This window comes from Gymnodraco acuticeps, unplaced genomic scaffold (assembly GCF_902827175.1).
Source record: "Gymnodraco acuticeps unplaced genomic scaffold, fGymAcu1.1, whole genome shotgun sequence".
In the NCBI taxonomy this organism is placed as follows: domain Eukaryota; kingdom Metazoa; phylum Chordata; class Actinopteri; order Perciformes; family Bathydraconidae; genus Gymnodraco; species Gymnodraco acuticeps.
Window position 1 is genome coordinate 2,510,098 of NW_022990270.1, and position 17,807 is coordinate 2,527,904.

A 17,807-nucleotide genomic window follows, 5' to 3' on the forward strand; every position below is an offset into this window, starting at 1 on the left:
GCAGAAGTAATGGCAACGTGTTTTATGAGCACATAATAACAAGATACAACTGAAAACTGAATATAGGGGATGGTTTAACAAAAGCAGATTATGTGGCCCCTGCCCTGCCCCATCCCAAATCATATGGGTCCCCCAATACGCTGTCACCATGGAAGCAGACACACACACACACACACACACACACACACACACACACACACACACACACATACAAAGAGGCATGTATCATCACATCAGACTCAGTGGCAGAGCTGCACTTGTGATTCCCGCATGCTGCTGTGGAGAGGCAGTGAAATGAGGTGGCTGCACGGAGGCGTCGACTATCCCTGTTTATGATTGGTGACCACAGAATGCCAGGAGAAGGGGAAGGGGAGGTGTGTGTGTGGGGGGCGGACTCTCTGTAGGAAGAGGAGGAGGAGCAGGAGAGGAGGATGCATTGCCCGTTCATTATTGGAAGCAGCAGGGAGTGAAGCAGCATCTGTTTGAGGCGAGAAAAAGAACCTGCATGGAATGGAGGAGCGCTAGAGCTGCACCGTCGCTGTCGTCAAGACTCCCACCGCCTCCACCACTGCTGCCACTGCTGCCACTCTGGACTGGGATTTAATGGGAGACACTCAGAGCGGGTATCTATACATCATTTCAATGCTTACTCTGTGAAATGTATTAATCACCTTAGAGAGGGTCAAGTTAGCAAGGTGATGACAGATTGCATTCTTGGCTTGTAAAGGATGCTATAAAATGTGTAATGGATACTGTTTAGTATGGACGTCATTAGGGTTTTAAGCTTTGCCCAGCTTGTTCACTGAAATCAGGAACTGTGGTTGAACGTATAGCTTCATTAGAGGGGAGGAGGGTTGGCTGCCTGGGGATTTGAACCCTTAACCCAGGTTTGATTGAAGCTATAGCTCAGTTGTGTGCCTGTACACAAAAGCAGCTTTTTCATAACCACTGTTATTGATGTTCTTTCCAGCTCTGTGATGCCCGAGAGACCAGTCGTGTGGATCCAGTGCCACCTCTGATACGATGCTGAGAGCAGGGGGGGCAGCCACCTCTCTGGCACTGCTGCTGCTGCTGCCGCTGCTCTGCTGCTGCCACCTGTGCCACTCGTTGCGTAAGTTTCTCAAGGACTGGGAATGCCTCATCCAATTACAGATGGTATAGTTGCAGCTAAGTTGGTCTCTAAGGGATATTAAGAATCAAAGAAAGAAGATGTGGAAATCGTCAGATGGTCAGTAGTAGAGAACTTGCAGAGACAAATCAAAAGTACTGATTTCAGTTTACAACAGTAGAACAGTTTTACATTTGTAGGGGGGTTAACAATTTTAATTTGTTATCTGGTTTCCTAGTCCTGGCTGTCTTTGTAGGGATTTACCATTTACAGGATCATCTTTACTAAGTAACACATAATCAATGATGCAAAACCTGGAAAATAGTTGATTAATGCTGTGGCATTCATGCCATGTTGGATAGAACTGTCATGTTTACAACTCTGGCACAAGGACAAGGTTATAGTTCCCATTTGGTCAAAGGACAACTCAGGATAGGAAGAGAGTTGAACAATAGAGTTCTCTGACATAATAACAACTTATGAAATAACTTTGGTTTTATTTCATTGTTACAAGTCTATTCAAAGAATCCATGTTGCCTTTTGTACTCAGTCCGTAAGACCTCTTTGATTAATTGGTCATTTTTTAGTTTTCATGCTGAATGACTAATTTCCAAGAAACTTCAGAGCACATCTCTTGGACCCGAGATTAAAAGTGATGCTTTTGCATGTCACTTTTTGGAGAAACTCGGTTTTACAGATCTGACTATCAACTAAATGATTAGACGAAAAAAGGTATGAGTGTTAATTTCCCAATACTTTTTTAGTCCAGGAAAGCCGTATAATATGCTCAATACAATGGGGCTGGCAGTAAATGGTCAAAACGGGGACAACAACAGGAGCAAACAACATAGTAAAGTTGTTCACCTTAAGTTACAAGTAAACGACGGCTATCCTTCCTTCTAAGGTGAATACAGTTCAGTTTGGAGGTCACGTGACCGGGTCAGGTGATAAACTTGGTTGTAAACTTGGAAGATGCTGCTTGTGGGCAGCTGAGGAACATGGGTGAGGAATAAGGGGGGAGGTTATTACTGTCTGCACAACACAGAGATTAACGGCATGTTGCAGGAGAGGAGGAAAGAGGGGGACCGCTGTTGCCATGACATCGTGTGCATATTTGTCTGCGTGTGTATCAACTGTACAGTATAGGTATGCATATACACAGTATGTTGTGCATGTTGGTATGTGTATACACCTTATGATTCTGTGGGTCTCTCTTTCTGTTATTGATGCTTTGCATATTTGGCTGAATTTCACAACACTGTAATCCTTACCATCTGTACAAGAGCACACATAACATACATTATGTATTACATGTTTAATTTATATCGATGTTTTTGTTATAAAACCAACTGCACCTTACATACAGTATTGACCCAGGAATAACATTTTCATATTAAATATCAATGTTGCTCAGCATGAGGTGCAAATGAGCATTCCCTTTTAGCTTATAGCACACACCTTATATCTATGCATTTCATCAATCACACACTTAAACAGAATATGTAGAATCCAGCAGCTTGCTTTTCAGTCGAGCAAAATGCTGGTGATAGTGGGAGTAAATGCTGTAGAAATGATTAATTTGCTTATCACACACAGTCATTGATTGAGGGTGTTGCAGCCTTGTTTTTATTGATCCACACACATGTCTGAGAGGGTGACACCATACATTTGTGGTCAGTCTTGGTCTAGATTTCCAGCCACATTCTCCATCCATAAATTGAGTTTATAACCGCATTGGTGAAAGATTTAAAGAGCAGGGTCAAAGATAGAGTGTAATTAAAAAATGTGTCTACATTGTAGGGGAGCTCTTCTTCAGGATAACAATGAACCAGTTTAACTGATTCTGTCTGCACTGCTATATACAATAGATTCATCTTGTAACTGCACATAACGCAATATCTACATGTTTTGTCATCCAGTCTGAGGGTCATTTTTTGAATGTATTGATACAAAATATATAGTTGATACTTTGAGCAGGTTTCCTGAGTAGAAGTACTGTTGACCAACAGGCCATGTACTGGTTGCATAGAAGTCAGATTGTATAGAAGTCTATGAGAAAATTATCCTACTTCTCACTTCAACAATTCAACAAGTGTTCCCCAAAACACGGTTTTACAACTTGTTTATCACAACATTATTGTCCCATTTAGATTAAAATAGATGATACGGCAGCGTACTAAGGGCTTGTCTACCTTGTGATTATTATGAGTATTTTCCGGTCTTGGTGTTTTGAATTTTTCATCGTACAACTTTTACCATTTCACAGTGTGTTTTCAGTTCATTTGGTCAGTTAAAAATGTTTTGTTTTGTGTTTTGGTTGTACCTCCACCCTCTTTTCCTTAAGATTACCGCATGGTCATTAAGATGACTATGTCTACTTCTCATATACAGTCTATAATGTGGGCTCCAGTTGACAAGCAACCCTGACTGCTTTATTGAATATATCCTTTGCTGTTGATACTACTTTCTTGAAGGCATTTTAGGACACCTGTTTTCTCTGTTTCTGATAGAAAGCAGACAGGGGTCACATCTAATCATCTGAGCATTGATTTTTAGGCTTTCATACATTGTGAGGATTGTATGTATTGCTCAAACCTTTAGTTTTTCTGCGACTTGAAACCAAAGCCATACCACGAAGGTCATATCCATAATCTATAGATAACACTGTAGCAAAGTTAGAGAAATGATTGCAGTGCTATTTGAGAGAATAAAGGAAACATAGCTGTATATGGATTAATTATCAAACATTGGACGACTGAATAAATCAAAGATGCTTTTGCATTCGTTGAAATACATTTACGTTGGTATGAACTGTATTATAAAATGTTATTTTTACATAACATTACATTTTTTCCACACCATTTAGGGGTTCCAAAACTCTCCGCTTTCGCAAAAGCAGAGGATAAGCTTTTCAAATACCTCTTTGTAAACTACCAGAAATGGGTCCGTCCAGTGGAATACCTGAACCAGACGATCAGCGTGAAGTTTGGCCTGGCCATCTCCCAGCTAGTTGATGTGGTAAGAAAGAAAAGCACTGATTATTGATATAATTCAGTCTCGAGTCTCTGATGTGTTAACTACAGCCTATGAATGTAAAACATATTAGGCTTGAAAGACAGAGTGGTCTTACATTTCTTTCAACTCGGCTACTTTTTAATTGAAACTCTTTACACTGTTTTAGGATGAGAAAAATCAACGAATGACAACCAATGTGTGGATGAAACAGGCAAGTGTACTTCACATCGAACTTAAACATTACAATGAACTATCATTTGTAATCATGCAGGTTTAAGGTATTGCTGATAGTGTTTATTTAATGGTTGAGGAAATACTCTTTAACAACCTCTGACATAACATGGCATTTAGAGGCAACACGTCACCCTTTTGTATCTGGTCTGGTGGCATTTCACTGACAGTTCTCATATGAGTCCTTTGGGCCCTGTGCCCACGCACCTGGCTCCACTCCAGCCGCCTCTTCCCAACTCCTGTCAGCCTTATTCATGGCTTTGAGTGTCCTGTCTGTTGAGCTTCCTTTGAGTTATCACCACAGACTAGACTCTGTCATTGGGGTCAGTTGCTCCCTTTCAAAGTGATGGATTACCTCTTGCCAAAAGGCTGATGGAAGGGCAATGCCCCCTGTGGTGATGTCTATCTATCATGTAATTTGCAAAGTATTTCAGTGTCAGATTTAGTGATTTTATTTATCGCAATCTTTTGGTGGCCACTTTTTTGATTTAGAAAAAGGAATACCGAACTACAGTTTTTTTCATACACTGGTTTACCCTCCAGCGTTTCACAAGGAATTTATCGTGTAGCATATTTTCCACATTAAACAGATTTGGTACATTGTGCTATATTAATGCTAGCAAAATATAACATTACACATAATATACCATATCTAAGGAAAAGTGTTGTATTGGTCTTTATGCCAAGAGTTAGATGAGAGAATTGATACAGTTAATATGAAGCTAAAGCCAGCAGCCGGTTAGCCTAGCTTAGCATAAAGACTAATGATGTAAAAGCTAGCCTTGCTCTATCCAAAGGTTACAAATCCACTTACCAGGACTTCTAAACTAATTAGGACATTGTTCAGTATAAACCGGTTGCCCACACTTCCATAAAAAAGCAGTTTGTAATTTTTACACTGGTGCCCCCTTCTTTTCAGGCTTAGTGCTAAAGTAACTTGGTTTTTAGCGTATTTTGGTCTGTGATTTGAATGTTCTAATCTGACATTATGGGAAATATGCTTATTTGCTGTTGTGCCAAGGGTTAAACCTTCACTTAAAAGCCTCTATGTGTAGATGTTTTTGTTAAATGTGTTCAATGTTTCCTTTATGTAGGAGTGGACTGACAGGAAACTAAGATGGAATCCTGATGACTATCAGGGCCTTACAGCCATCCGAGTCCCTTCTAACAGGATCTGGCTTCCCGACGTCGTACTGTACGATAAGTATGGGCCATTATATAAGGAATAAATTACATCTGTGTCAGTCATTTAATTTTCTGTTAGCCATGGCCACACGGAAATGCTGACAGTGCTGTTACATAACAGTCTTAAATGATATTTATTTCAACAGTTCAGATGGGCATTTCGAGGGAACTCTCACTAAGGCAGTTGTTAAGTATGATGGGACCATAACATGGACACCACCAGCCAATTACAAATCAGCCTGCACCATTGATGTCACCTTCTTCCCTTTTGACCTCCAGAACTGCTCAATGAAGTTTGGCTCTTGGACATATGATGGCTCCCAGGTGAGACTCTACTCCGCAGTAAATTAGTGTTAGTCATGACGATCAATTGACATGAAATTTCACTCTGTATTTAACAGGTGGACATAACTCTTGAGGACTTCCACGTGGACAAGCGGGACTATTTTGACAACGGTGAATGGGAGATAGTGAAGGCCACAGGCAGCCGTGGTCTGAGGACAGACAGCAGCTGTACCTATCCCACCATCACCTACTACTTCATCATCCGCCGGTTGCCTCTTTTCTACACACTCTTCCTCATCATACCCTGCATTGGCCTGTCCTTCCTCACCATCCTCGTCTTCTATCTGCCCTCTAACGGTGGCGAGAAGATCTCTCTCTGCACCTCTGTCCTGGTGTCGCTCACAGTTTTCCTCCTGGTCATTGAGGAAATCATTCCTTCCTCTTCCAAGACTATCCCTCTCATCGGGGAGTACCTGGTCTTCACTATGATCTTCGTCACACTCTCCATCTGCATCACAGTCTTTGCCATCAACATCCACAATCGCTCCTCCTCTACACATCATGGCATGGCACCGTGGGTGAGGAGGATCTTCCTACATCGACTGCCTAAGCTGCTGTGCATGCGCAGCCATGTGGACCGATACTCTCCAGCTGATATAGCCAGAGCAGGAGGACTGGGTATGATGAAGACCTCAAAATCTGAACTTACACCTCTGCTCTACACCAGACATAACCTACAAGCAGCTTTGGATTCTATTCGCTACATAACCATGCATGTGGTTAAAGAAAATGAGGTCCGAGAGGTGAGTATGTTGGATTTGTGTATTTGTACATCATATGTAATAAGATAATTGGTTAAAGGGGACATATAATGCTAATTTTCAGGGTTCATCTTTGTATTTTGTTTCTCTACTGTGACATGTTTCCAAGCTTTAATGTTCAAAAAGCTCTTTATTTTTCTCATACTGCCTGTGCTGCAGCACCTCTTTTCACCCTCTGTCTGAAACCAGAGCCCAGTCTACTCTGATTGGTTAGCTGGCCAGCTCTGTTATGATTGGTGAACCGCTTAGAGATGAAGCCAATAGAAGTGCATGTGTTACATAGTGATGTCACTATGTCCCCCTCTGGAGGGAACTTTGTGATGTCAGCCTTTGCAGATCATTTACATGAAGAAAAACCTATATCACACTGCAGGAAAGGGGAAACCCCAAAAAGCATAATAGGGCCTCTTTAATACTTTCACTGATTTGAAACAAACTGACATGTGCTTCTCTCGTACTCCAGGTGGTTCAAGACTGGAAATGTGTAGCCCAGGTCCTGGATCGAGTGTTTCTTTGGGCCTTCCTCGTGGTGTCGATCCTGGGCTCTGCGCTCCTCTTCATTCCTGTTATTTACAAATGGGCCAGCATAATCGTCCCTAACCATGCTGGAAGTACCCTCTAAGCCGCGGTTAAACGAACCGCAAATGGAGGCAAAGCACATCAACATGTCGTTATGGGTCATATTTGAGATTTTAAAGACTGTGGCATCATTAAAGATACTGTGATTACCGCATAGATACGGTCCTACTCTGCCAACTACATTCAGGCTGACAGATCCGCCAGAGATGAAGCTGCAGATTTGAGGCCTCGTTTGCTGAGTGTATCATTCAAATACTTTTATTTGTTTATAAGAGTTTTTATTCTGTATTTCCGAGTGTAAAGATAAATTAAAATACTCAATTGATGTATAACATATAATGATAAAATCACCCATGTTTCATCCACACAGAAATACACTCATTTCCACTTGCTGGCATCTTAGATAGAGGTCTGATAGCGATACTAGGTGGCAGACAACATGTCCTCACAGGATATTTTTGATAGCATCAGGCTAATGGCTGTTGGTCACAGAGGTGGCAGGGTGGTGTCGTAAATAAAAATGTAGTTGTATTCAAACATCGTAAGAGTAATTTAATAACAGCTTCCAACCTAGATATTCAGATACACCAAAGATAGAATAAGACCTTCATTCTCATTCTTCATTATTGTACTGTGTGCATATCTGCTATGTATTCTGTAAGGCAGAATTAAAATAAAACTTATGGATCTACTTTGCTTTTATGTTATTCTAGATCTAAAACTGAGGAAAGTGAAAAAGAGAAAGGAAGTGAGAAAAGAACCCTATACAACATACTTCTACTATAACACCTTTGTGTCTCACTGACATGTGTGCATTCAATTCAAAACCTTTATTTATCCAGGTAAAATCCCATTGAGATCAATGATCTCTTTTTCAAGGGAGACCTGCAGCAGTAGGTTCCACAAGAAGACATAAAAACATAAACAACAAAAGGACATCATACAGCAAAATGTACAGGGATTACAATTTACATATTTAACCACATGTACAGGTACCAACAGCATCTGATTTTGTAGCATCCAACCGAGCTTTAAAAACATGTAGTGGTACTAGCTTGGTAATTTTCCATTCTTTTTGCAGACTGTTCCATGTTAGTGGAGCTGCACATCTAAAAGCTTTCTTCCCTAAGACAGTCCTAGCACTTGTATGGAAAATTACCAAGCTAGTACCACTACATGTTTTTAAAGCTCGGTTGGATGCTACAAAATCAGATGCTGTTGGTACCTGTACTTGTGGTTAAATATGTAAATTGTAATCCCTGTACATTTTGCTGTATGATGTCCTTTTGTTGTTCTGTTGTTTATGTTTGTATGTCTTCTTGTGGAACCTACTGCTGCAGGTCTCCCTTGAAAAAGAGATCATTGATCTCAATGGGATTTTACCTGGATAAATAAAGGTTTTGAATTGAATTGAATTGACTTGGCACATTTAATAAAACCACAGCATGCGATCTCAGGCAATAAGTACTTTCAATTCGCAGAGAGATCAGGGAGCAGATATAAGATGGTAGTTTATCCAACATGGCTTTGTAAATGAAAAAGTACCAGTGACTGAGCCTCCGTACAGTAAGTGATGGCATAACCGCCTTGGTATACAGGGTACAGTGATGCGTAAGTGCTTTACAATTTGTCAAAAATCTCAGTGCACTGTGATACGCAGCATCTAACTTGCTCAGGTAATTGGCAGGTGCATTCATATATAACAAATCACCATAATCCAGCACAGGTAAAAAGGTCACAGTGACTAGCCTTTTCCTGGCCTCAAGCGAGAAACAGGACTTATTTCTGTAAAAGAAACCTAGCCTAACCCTCAGCTTTTTAAGCAGGTTATTGACATGAAGTTTAAAAGTGAGACAGTCATCAAGCCAGATACCCAAGTATTTGTAACAGGTAACCACTTCAAGTTGTATTCCTTGCGTAGTTACAATATCCAAAGCAGTCTCTGGTGTATTTTTAGCTTTAGCTTTCGAAAAGTGCATTACCTTGGTTTTCTCAACATTTAAAAGAAGCTTAAGCTCAGAGAGCTGAGCCTGAATAATGTTAAAAACAGCCTCGTTAATCGAGGGACCTGCACAGTACATAACGGTATCGTCCGCATAAAAATGTAAGGTTGCTCCTTCGACATTTTCACCTAAACTATTAATATAGATAGAGAATAATAGCGGACCTAAAACTGAACCTTGTGGTACACCATTAGTGATGTTTAACCACTCAGAAGACAGACCATCAAACTGAACACATTGGGACCTTTCAGAGAGGTAGTTTACAAACCACCCTACTGCATGGCTGGACATGCCTATACTGACCAGCCTTTGCTTCAAAATGCGATGATCGACAGTATCAAAAGCTTTGGATAGGTCAACAAATAGAGCTGCACAACTCTGCTTATTATCTAAAATACTCGTAATATCATTTACCACTTTCATTGTGGCAGTGATGGTGCTATGTTGCTTTCTGAAGCCTGACTGATGTTTAGACAGGATGTCATTGTTACATAAAAACACCTTTACCTGTTCACTCACTAGGCGTTCAAGAACCTTAGCCAGAACTGACAATTTAGAGATGGGTCTATAATTGTTTAATAAGGTGACCTCCCCTCCTTTTAGTAGTGGCAGGACATAAGCTGACTTTCATACTTTTGGGATTTTGTTCGTGCTGAGAGAGAGGTTAAAAAGAGTAGTAAGAGGTGGCGCAATAAAATCTGCAGCTATCTTTAAAAAGAAAGGTTCTACGTTGTCCGGACCAGCCGGCTTTTTAGGATCTAGCTTGGTTAAGACTTCACGAACAACATCAACAGTAAAAGGAGTAAAACTGAAAGGGTTTTCCAGACCACATTGTTCTGAGTCACCGACTGTGGTGTTCACAGAAGCAGAATTAGAAACAGAATGAAACAGAGAGCCACAGGACACAAAATGCTCATTAAAACAATTTAGTATGGTGGCCCTATCCGATATAGTGCCAGATACTGTGGTAAGGCACGGAGGTAGCTCATTACGGATATCACCGGTGGATATCGATTTTATGGCTTTCCAGAATTTTCTAGGGTTGTTCAGGTTCTTTGTGGTAACTGACAGATAATACTTAGATGTAGCACTTTTGACATGTGAAGTGAAGCTATTTCTTAGCTGCCTAAAACGCAGCCATTCTACCTCTGAGCCTGAATTCCTAGCCTTTGCCCAGGCCTTGTTTCTCTCATGTAGGAGAATAGATAATTCAGCAGAAAACCAAGGATTGTCTCGTCCCTTCACTCTAAATTTACGCAGGGGTGCATGTCTATCTATAATTTCCATAAAACCAAGATAAAAACAAGACCATGCAGTCTCAACATCAGCACACAAATCGATTTTTCCCCAATCAAACCCAAACAGATCATGTACAAAACCCTGCTCCACAAAATGTGTTATGTCTCTCTTGATGATAATACGAGGTTTAACCTTTTGGACCTTAGTGTCCCTAATTGTGGCTACAACACAGTGGTCACTCAGATCATTCACAAATATTCCCACAGCTGAGTATTTATAGGGAACATTAGTTAAAATGAGATCAATTAGGGAGGATTTATTTGGGGACTTAATATTAGGGCGAGTAGGACTGTCAACAATCTGAGTAACATTTAAAGAGATACAAAGGTTTTTAAAATCCTGACACTGCAGTTAACCAGTCCCAGTTAAAATCTCCAAGTAGCACTATTTCATTGTAGTCTAGTTGCGATAAAAGATTTGCTAGCGAAGACAAGGAGTCTTTGACAGCTGAGGGGGGTCTGTAACAGCCCACGACCATGACCTGTTGACCCTTTGCCACTTCTATATTTAAGGCTAAAAATTCAAATTGCTTACTGATAGATTTGGAAACTACAGCGGTTACACTGAACTTATTCTTAACATAAATGGCAACGCCACCACCTTTATTAGGCCGGTCGGTACGATACACATTAAAACCATTTAAGGCAATGTCAGAGGCCAAAATAGATTTGTTTAGCCATGTTTCTGATAAAACAATGACGTCAGCGTCAGTCGAGCTCGCCCAGATACGGACAAAATCTAGTTTACCTAACAGACTGCGCACATTCAAGTGGATGAAACCCAACCCAGACCTAGCTTTAAAATCAGCAGGAGTAGCGATCTGACTACTACTACTGGGCAGACCAGGTTGTAAATTTCCTGACAGTAATAACAACAAAAACAGGCATCTTTTCCTCTTAAGCGACACACATACATTGTCATCTACTTTAGAATCACCGGAAAAGTCTGCGAGAGTGTGATTAGAGCTTAAGAAGCAGTCCTGAAGAACCATCATCGCAGGAAAACAAAAAAGACAAACATATTTTGTCGAGCAGATTGACTGTGACAAGGCAACCGGTAATTGTTTGTGTAACACATCCGAACCTTTGCAGGGGATGCCCACTGCGGGTGGCAGAACAGACCTGAATCCAGTAGACTCCTCAGAATGACTAGAGATCTTCTCATAGTCCAAAATAGTTAACAGGCACAGCAGAATCCCGATATGGGCCATTTTTCCAGACCAGGGAACCGCGATGTTCCTGGAGCAAAATCAGCACAGCAGCAAAGGACAGGCGAAAGCAGCAACGTGGTATCCCCGGGGTGAAAGCAGGCCTCTGCGACAGCAGAACCAGGACAGGTGGAAAGCAGAACCCAGCCGTGGTAAAATCCTCCTCCGTACAGCAGCACACGCCCGGTGGAAGCAGGCCAAGCCCGAAGCGTGGATCCACTCCGTCTCTCCGCGACGACTCCGGGGTAAAAACCTCTCCAGTGCAGCCATACTCTACAGTTGGGAGCAGGCCTCCGTAGATCGCAGATCGCAGGCAGCAAACAGGTGGAGCCGCTCCGTCTCTTCGCAACGAGCAGGCCTCCGTAGATCGCAGATCGCAGGCAGCAACAAGTAGAGCTGCTCCGTCTCTCCGCGACGTCTCCGGGGTAAAAACCTCTCCAGTACAGCCGTACTCTACAGGTGGGAGCAGGCCTCCGTAGATCGCAGATCGCAGGCAGCAAACAGGTGGAGCCGCTCCGTCTCTTCGCGACGAGCAGGCCTCCGTAGATCGCAGATCGCAGGCAGCAACAGGTAGAGCTGCTCCGTCTCTCCGCGACGTCTCCGGGGTAAAAACCTCTCCAGTACAGCCGTACTCTACAGGTGGGAGCAGGCCTCCGTAGATCGCAGATCGCAGGCAGCAAACAGGTGGAGCCGCTCCGTCTCTTCGCAACGAGCAGGCCTCCGTAGATCGCAGATCGCAGGCAGCAACAAGTAGAGCTGCTCCGTCTCTCCGCGACGTCTCCGGGGTAAAAACCTCTCCAGTACAGCCGTACTCTACAGGTGGGAGCAGGCCTCCGTAGATCGCAGATCGCAGGCAGCAAAACAGGTGGAGCCGCTCCGTCTCTTCGCGACGAGCAGGCCTCCGTAGATCGCAGATCGCAGGCAGCAACAGGTAGAGCTGCTCCGTCTCTCCGCGACGTCTCCGGGGTAAAAACCTCTCCAGTACAGCCGTACTCTACAGGTGGGAGCAGGCCTCCGTGGATCGCAGATCGCAGGCAGCAACAGGTGGATCCGCTCCGTCTCTTCGCGACGAGCAGGCCTCCGTAAATCGCAGATCGCATGCAGCAACAGGTGGAGCCGCTCCGTCTCTTCGCGACGTCTCCGGAGGAAAAACACCTCAGTACAGCCGTACTCACAGGTAGGCCTCCGCAGATCGCAGACAACTAAAACTACTACTTGTATAAGCAGGGATGGCTAAAAGTTTGTAAGCAGGAGAGCTATGCTAACAGATGCCAGATGCTAACAGGTAGTGCGAGCCTGTAGAAATTGCGACTGCCTCCAATGACGTTGTTTGTCAAGTGTCAACTAGATCACAATCAAGCTGAGAAGAAGCACAGCTACCATCTGCTATTCCAAAAGTGTTGGCGCAGCAGCCATTACCAGCAAAGGTCTAGATAGCCTTAGACTAATACTACGGAGGAATAAAAGACGCCACACACTTGCATTGTAGTTCACATGACACTGAGTTCTCCGAGTGAGCCAGCAATGATCCCTTTATTAGAACCAGCTGTGTGATTGACAGATTGACAGATATGACGTCAGCATAAGAGCATTCAAGAGATGAATCGTTCACAACAGTTCAACACCCCCACTTGATCTTATTCTGACAACCTTTGACATACATTTACACATTTTTTTTCTTTTTACCCTTCAACACCAAAAATGAAATACACAAACTTTTCAATCATGCCCTTTGTTACAGGCTTGGTTAAAATATCAGCTACCATTTCTGTTGTTGGGCAGTATTCAATAATAATGTTTCCATCACTAACTGCAGATCGAACAAAATGATATTTGATATCAACATGTTTACGACACACAGGATTCTTTGATAGTGCAATTGCCCCTTGGTTGTCCTCAAAGATTGTCACTGGTGCATAATCATTTCCACTGTCCATTCCTTTTAATAATTGCACAAGATAAAAACGTTCCTGTGTAGCAGCTGCCAATGCCATATATTCTGCTTCACATGTGGATAAAGCAACCTGTAGGCTGTTTCTTAGATTTCCAGGAAATAACAGGTCCTGTCTGACTTAGACTAAAACAGTACCCAGTTGTGCTCCGTCTGTCATTTTGATCTGCTGCCCAATCAGCATCACAATATGCAACAAGTTTTAGTTTTGAATCACTTCTCTTGTAACACAACTCCTGGTCTACAGTTCCCTTCAAGTATCTCAACACATGTTTCGCTGTTACCATATGCTGTTCTTTTGGTTCGGATAAGTGTTGAGACAACTTACTGACAATAAAACTTAGATCAGGTCTAGTACATGTCATCACATAAATCAAGCTGCCTACCACTTCACGATACCTCTTTTGATCAACAGATTCACCTTCATTGTCAAATTGTTGTTTATACTCGCATGGAGTCGATCTTGCCTTGCAGTCAGACATGTCAAACCTTTGCAATATTTTCATGATGTACCTTTTCTGGTTCATCTTTATTTCACCATCTGTCTGTGTGAAATCAATGCCTAGAAAGTTCTTAAGTTTGCCAAGATCTTTCATCTTAAATTTGGCTCCAAATGTCTTTTACATTTTGGATTGTTTGACTGTTGCTTCCTGCAATGATAAGATCATCAACCCAGATTATCAAAATAATCCTTTCACCTTTAGATGTTAGTTTACTGTAAACACAATGGTCAGCCGGATTTTGAAAAAAAACATTTTCACTTTATTCCAATTCCGTCCTGATTGTTTCAGACCATACAGTGATTTGTTAAGTTTACAGACCAGTTTCTCCCCCTTCTCTGACTTAACCTCAAATCCTTCAGGTTGTTCCATAAACAACTCACAGTCTATAGGAGCATGTAAATATGCCGTTTTAACATCCATTTGATGCAATTCTAAATCATGTTGTACTGCGATTTGCATTAGACTACGTACAGATGTCATATTTGCAGTTGGAGAAAAGGTTTCCTTATAATCAATACCAGACACTTGACTATAGCCTTTTGCTACATACCTGGCTTTGCATGTTTTAACTGGGTTCTCTTTCACTGTGTAAACCCATCTGCCCCCCACTGCATGTTTACCTTCTGGCAGTGTGGTCAGGGTAAATGTGTAATTTTCCCTTAGTGAATCCATTTCCTCCTCCATAGCTTTAGCCCATAATTGAGAATTTGGTGATGTCATAGCCTCCTTCAATGTTTGGGGCACATCACAAATAACAGTAATCAAGGGTTAGTTCTCCTTGGTCATCAGATTCGACTTTACACTCATAATCCTTCAAATATTGAGGAGGTTTTCTTTCCCTTTGTGGATAAGATGTACTCAGGAAATATTGAGGAGGTTTTCTTTCCCTTTGTGGGTAAGATGTCCTCTGGCTACTTTGGCCTTCACCTGTCTGAATGTTATCACAAATCTCAGTCTCATTTTCCTGTGACTCTTTTGGGATTACATTTGCCTTTTCAATTTTTGGTAGGTGGTTTACAGCTCTCCTCATACTGAAATCTTCATCATCCGTTTCCTGCTCTGTTTGAGTCTGACTCTCAATGACACTCTTGGTGATGAATTTGACCAACCTATTTTTGAGTACTTTTCCTGTGTCAGGATAAAACACCAAATAAGCAGGGCTGTTCTTATCATAGCCTACAAAAATACCCTTTTCAGATCTTGAATCCAACTTTTTCTTGTTTTGCTTGTAAGCATAGCATGGTGACCCAAATGTTCTCATTTTTGAAAGGTTAGGCTTCTTTCCTGTCAACATGTAGTATGGAGTCTGTCCAACACGTTTGTTGTAACACCTATTTCGAATGACAGCAGCAGTCATAACTGCATATGTCCACAACTCTTTTGGTAGGTTACTCTCAATTAGCATGCATCTTGCCATTTCAAACAATGTTCTCCAATTTCTCTCAGCTGTCCCATTTTGATGGGGTGAATAAGGAGCTCATGTCTGATGGCATTTCTACTTAGCAATGACTGAAATTGACCAGAAGTATACTCAGTACCATTATCAGATCTAATGCATTTGATTTTTCCATAAGGTGAAACGTCAGCAATGTACTTCTCAGTAGCCTTGACTGTGTCACACTTAGATTTAAAAAAATAAACAAAAACTGCTCCTGAATAGTCATCAGTAAATGCTAATGTGTATCTGAACCCATCTTTAGCTGTAGGATCTATAGGTCCAGACAAATCTGTGTGTACAAGCTGCAGTGCAGCCTTTGCCCTTTCATCTGGCTCTCTGCTCCTGCTCTGAGCAAATTTCCCTTTTGTGCACACTTCACATGTCAAATTAGATGTATCAGTTTTGCCTTTAATTGTCATACCCTCTGTGACTTTTTGCAATTTCAACACATCTTCGTAGTTACAGTGACCTAGAATTTCGTGCCATGTTTTGATATCATAACACCCATGACATTCATCAACATTTTCATCATTAACTGTGTTTAAATAAAACAATCTATCATACACCTTAATATCAAATGTCGTACCGTTCTCGTGAATGAGCTTGTTCTGTCCTTCTTTGAATACGACCGTGGCTCCATTGGTCGTCGCTGCTTTGACCGAGAAAATGTCTTGGGGAAAGGATGGGACGTACAGCGCCCCCGTCAGCATCGGCTCCACCTCTCGACCCGTATTGTCTTTCAGCCAAACTTTGGCTACACCTCTCTTCAGCGCTATGCCAGAGGCCCTCACTCCATCAGCCAACTCCAGGACATGTTTTCGTGGCTCGAAACTCTCGTCAAAGTCTTTGAATTTGTTCATGTCAGTCACTATGTGCGATGTAGCACCGGTGTCGACCATAAGCCCTCTTTGCTTCAGTCCATCACTCGGGTCGCTGTCCACCTGTCGTTTGCGGGCCTTGAAGGCGAATGTGTGGTGGTGGTCGTGGTCCTCTTCGTCCATGGCCTGTTTTACGTTGTCTCGTCGTCCTCTCCGCCTGCAGTTTGCATCTCTGTGCGTGGAACTCCTGCAAAAACGGCACCACTGTCTCTGTTGTTCCCCGTGACCAGCAGCCTTGCACTCGCGGGCCCTGTGACCCTTCTGGCCGCAAGTATAACAGGTCAGCAGCTTCACATCAAAGTATTTGCCTCTTACTTTCATCACGCTGTCATCAACTGAGCTCCCACTGAACTTCTCAGTGCTCTCGTAGCTCCTCAGCTTGGTCTTGAACTCGGCGAAGGTGATCTTCTCATCACTTTGTGTAGTGTGGATAGAAAACGGCTTAAATGACGCTGGCAGCCCCTTCAGAATCATAGCTATCAATAAACCGTCACTCAAAATCTCTTCTGCATTCCTCAGTGCTGTGATAGTAGTCTCTGCTCGTATAATATAGTCTGTGATGCTTTCATTAGCATATTTCTGGAGAGACGTAAGCTCTGTATACAAGCTGATCACACGTGGTTTTCCTGTACCTGCGTAGTGATCCCTCAGAATCTTCAACGCCTTTCTCCCATCGTCCGCTGCATCTCTCATGACCAGAGACAAACTTGTATCGTCCAACAATTGAATAAGTTCAGCGTAGACTTCTTCATTTTTATCAGCGTCTTCTGCGGCTCTTACCGCGGCTCCTTCTGCGTCCTCTTTGCCTCCGCCACTGTCAGGCTCTTTCAATATGGTGCTTTTCAGCCCTTGTCGACGCAGGTGGCCAAGAAACTTTGTTCCCACAACTCATAGTTTTTCTCATCTCCGTCAAAGCACAAACGATTCCATCGGTTTCCAAAATCCTTTCTGGGCCCATAACCTGTTGGCGCAGCAGCCATTACCAGCAAAGGTCTAGATAGCCTTGGACTAATACTACGGAGGAATAAAAGACGCCACACACTTGCATTGTAGTTCACATGACACTGACTGAGTTCTCCGAGTGAGCCAGCAATGATCCCTTTATTAGAACTAGCTGTGTGATTGACAGATTGACAGATATGACGTCAGCATAAGAGCATTCAAGAGATGAATCGTTCACAACAGTTCAACAAAAAGCCACACCTCTTCAGGGGTGCTGGTGCACATGGTTTTTCTGAATTCCTTCTGCGTGACTGCGCGGGAAGAAGAGGCGGACGTTCGTACCCAGACTTGAGTTTCTCTGA

General features: G+C 42.5%; 2 protein-coding genes across 3 annotated transcripts; one reads left to right on the top strand and one right to left on the bottom strand.

Moving 5' to 3' along the window:
• Positions 1-413: 413 nt before the first annotated feature.
• Positions 414-7,915, top strand: chrna5 (cholinergic receptor, nicotinic, alpha 5). 2 transcript variants are annotated; one of them, XM_034220890.1, is made up of 8 exons: positions 414-623; positions 971-1,111; positions 3,975-4,126; positions 4,290-4,334; positions 5,449-5,558; positions 5,686-5,863; positions 5,941-6,627; positions 7,109-7,915. In XM_034220890.1, the coding sequence occupies exons 2-8, from the start codon at positions 1,024-1,026 to the stop codon at positions 7,265-7,267; spliced, it is 1,419 nt and encodes a 472-aa protein (XP_034076781.1). In that variant the 5' UTR covers positions 414-623; positions 971-1,023; the 3' UTR covers positions 7,268-7,915. The 2 variants fall into 2 exon arrangements, with proteins under 2 accessions (XP_034076781.1, XP_034076782.1); XM_034220891.1 differs by having other exon boundaries at positions 5,449-5,549.
• Positions 725-17,291, bottom strand: LOC117549204. The gene is made up of 2 exons (XM_034220892.1): positions 16,212-17,291; positions 725-1,179 (listed from the first exon to the last, which is right to left on the bottom strand). The coding sequence occupies exons 1-2, from the start codon at positions 17,194-17,196 to the stop codon at positions 1,139-1,141; spliced, it is 1,026 nt and encodes a 341-aa protein (XP_034076783.1). The 5' UTR covers positions 17,197-17,291; the 3' UTR covers positions 725-1,138.
• Positions 17,292-17,807: the final 516 nt, after the last annotated feature.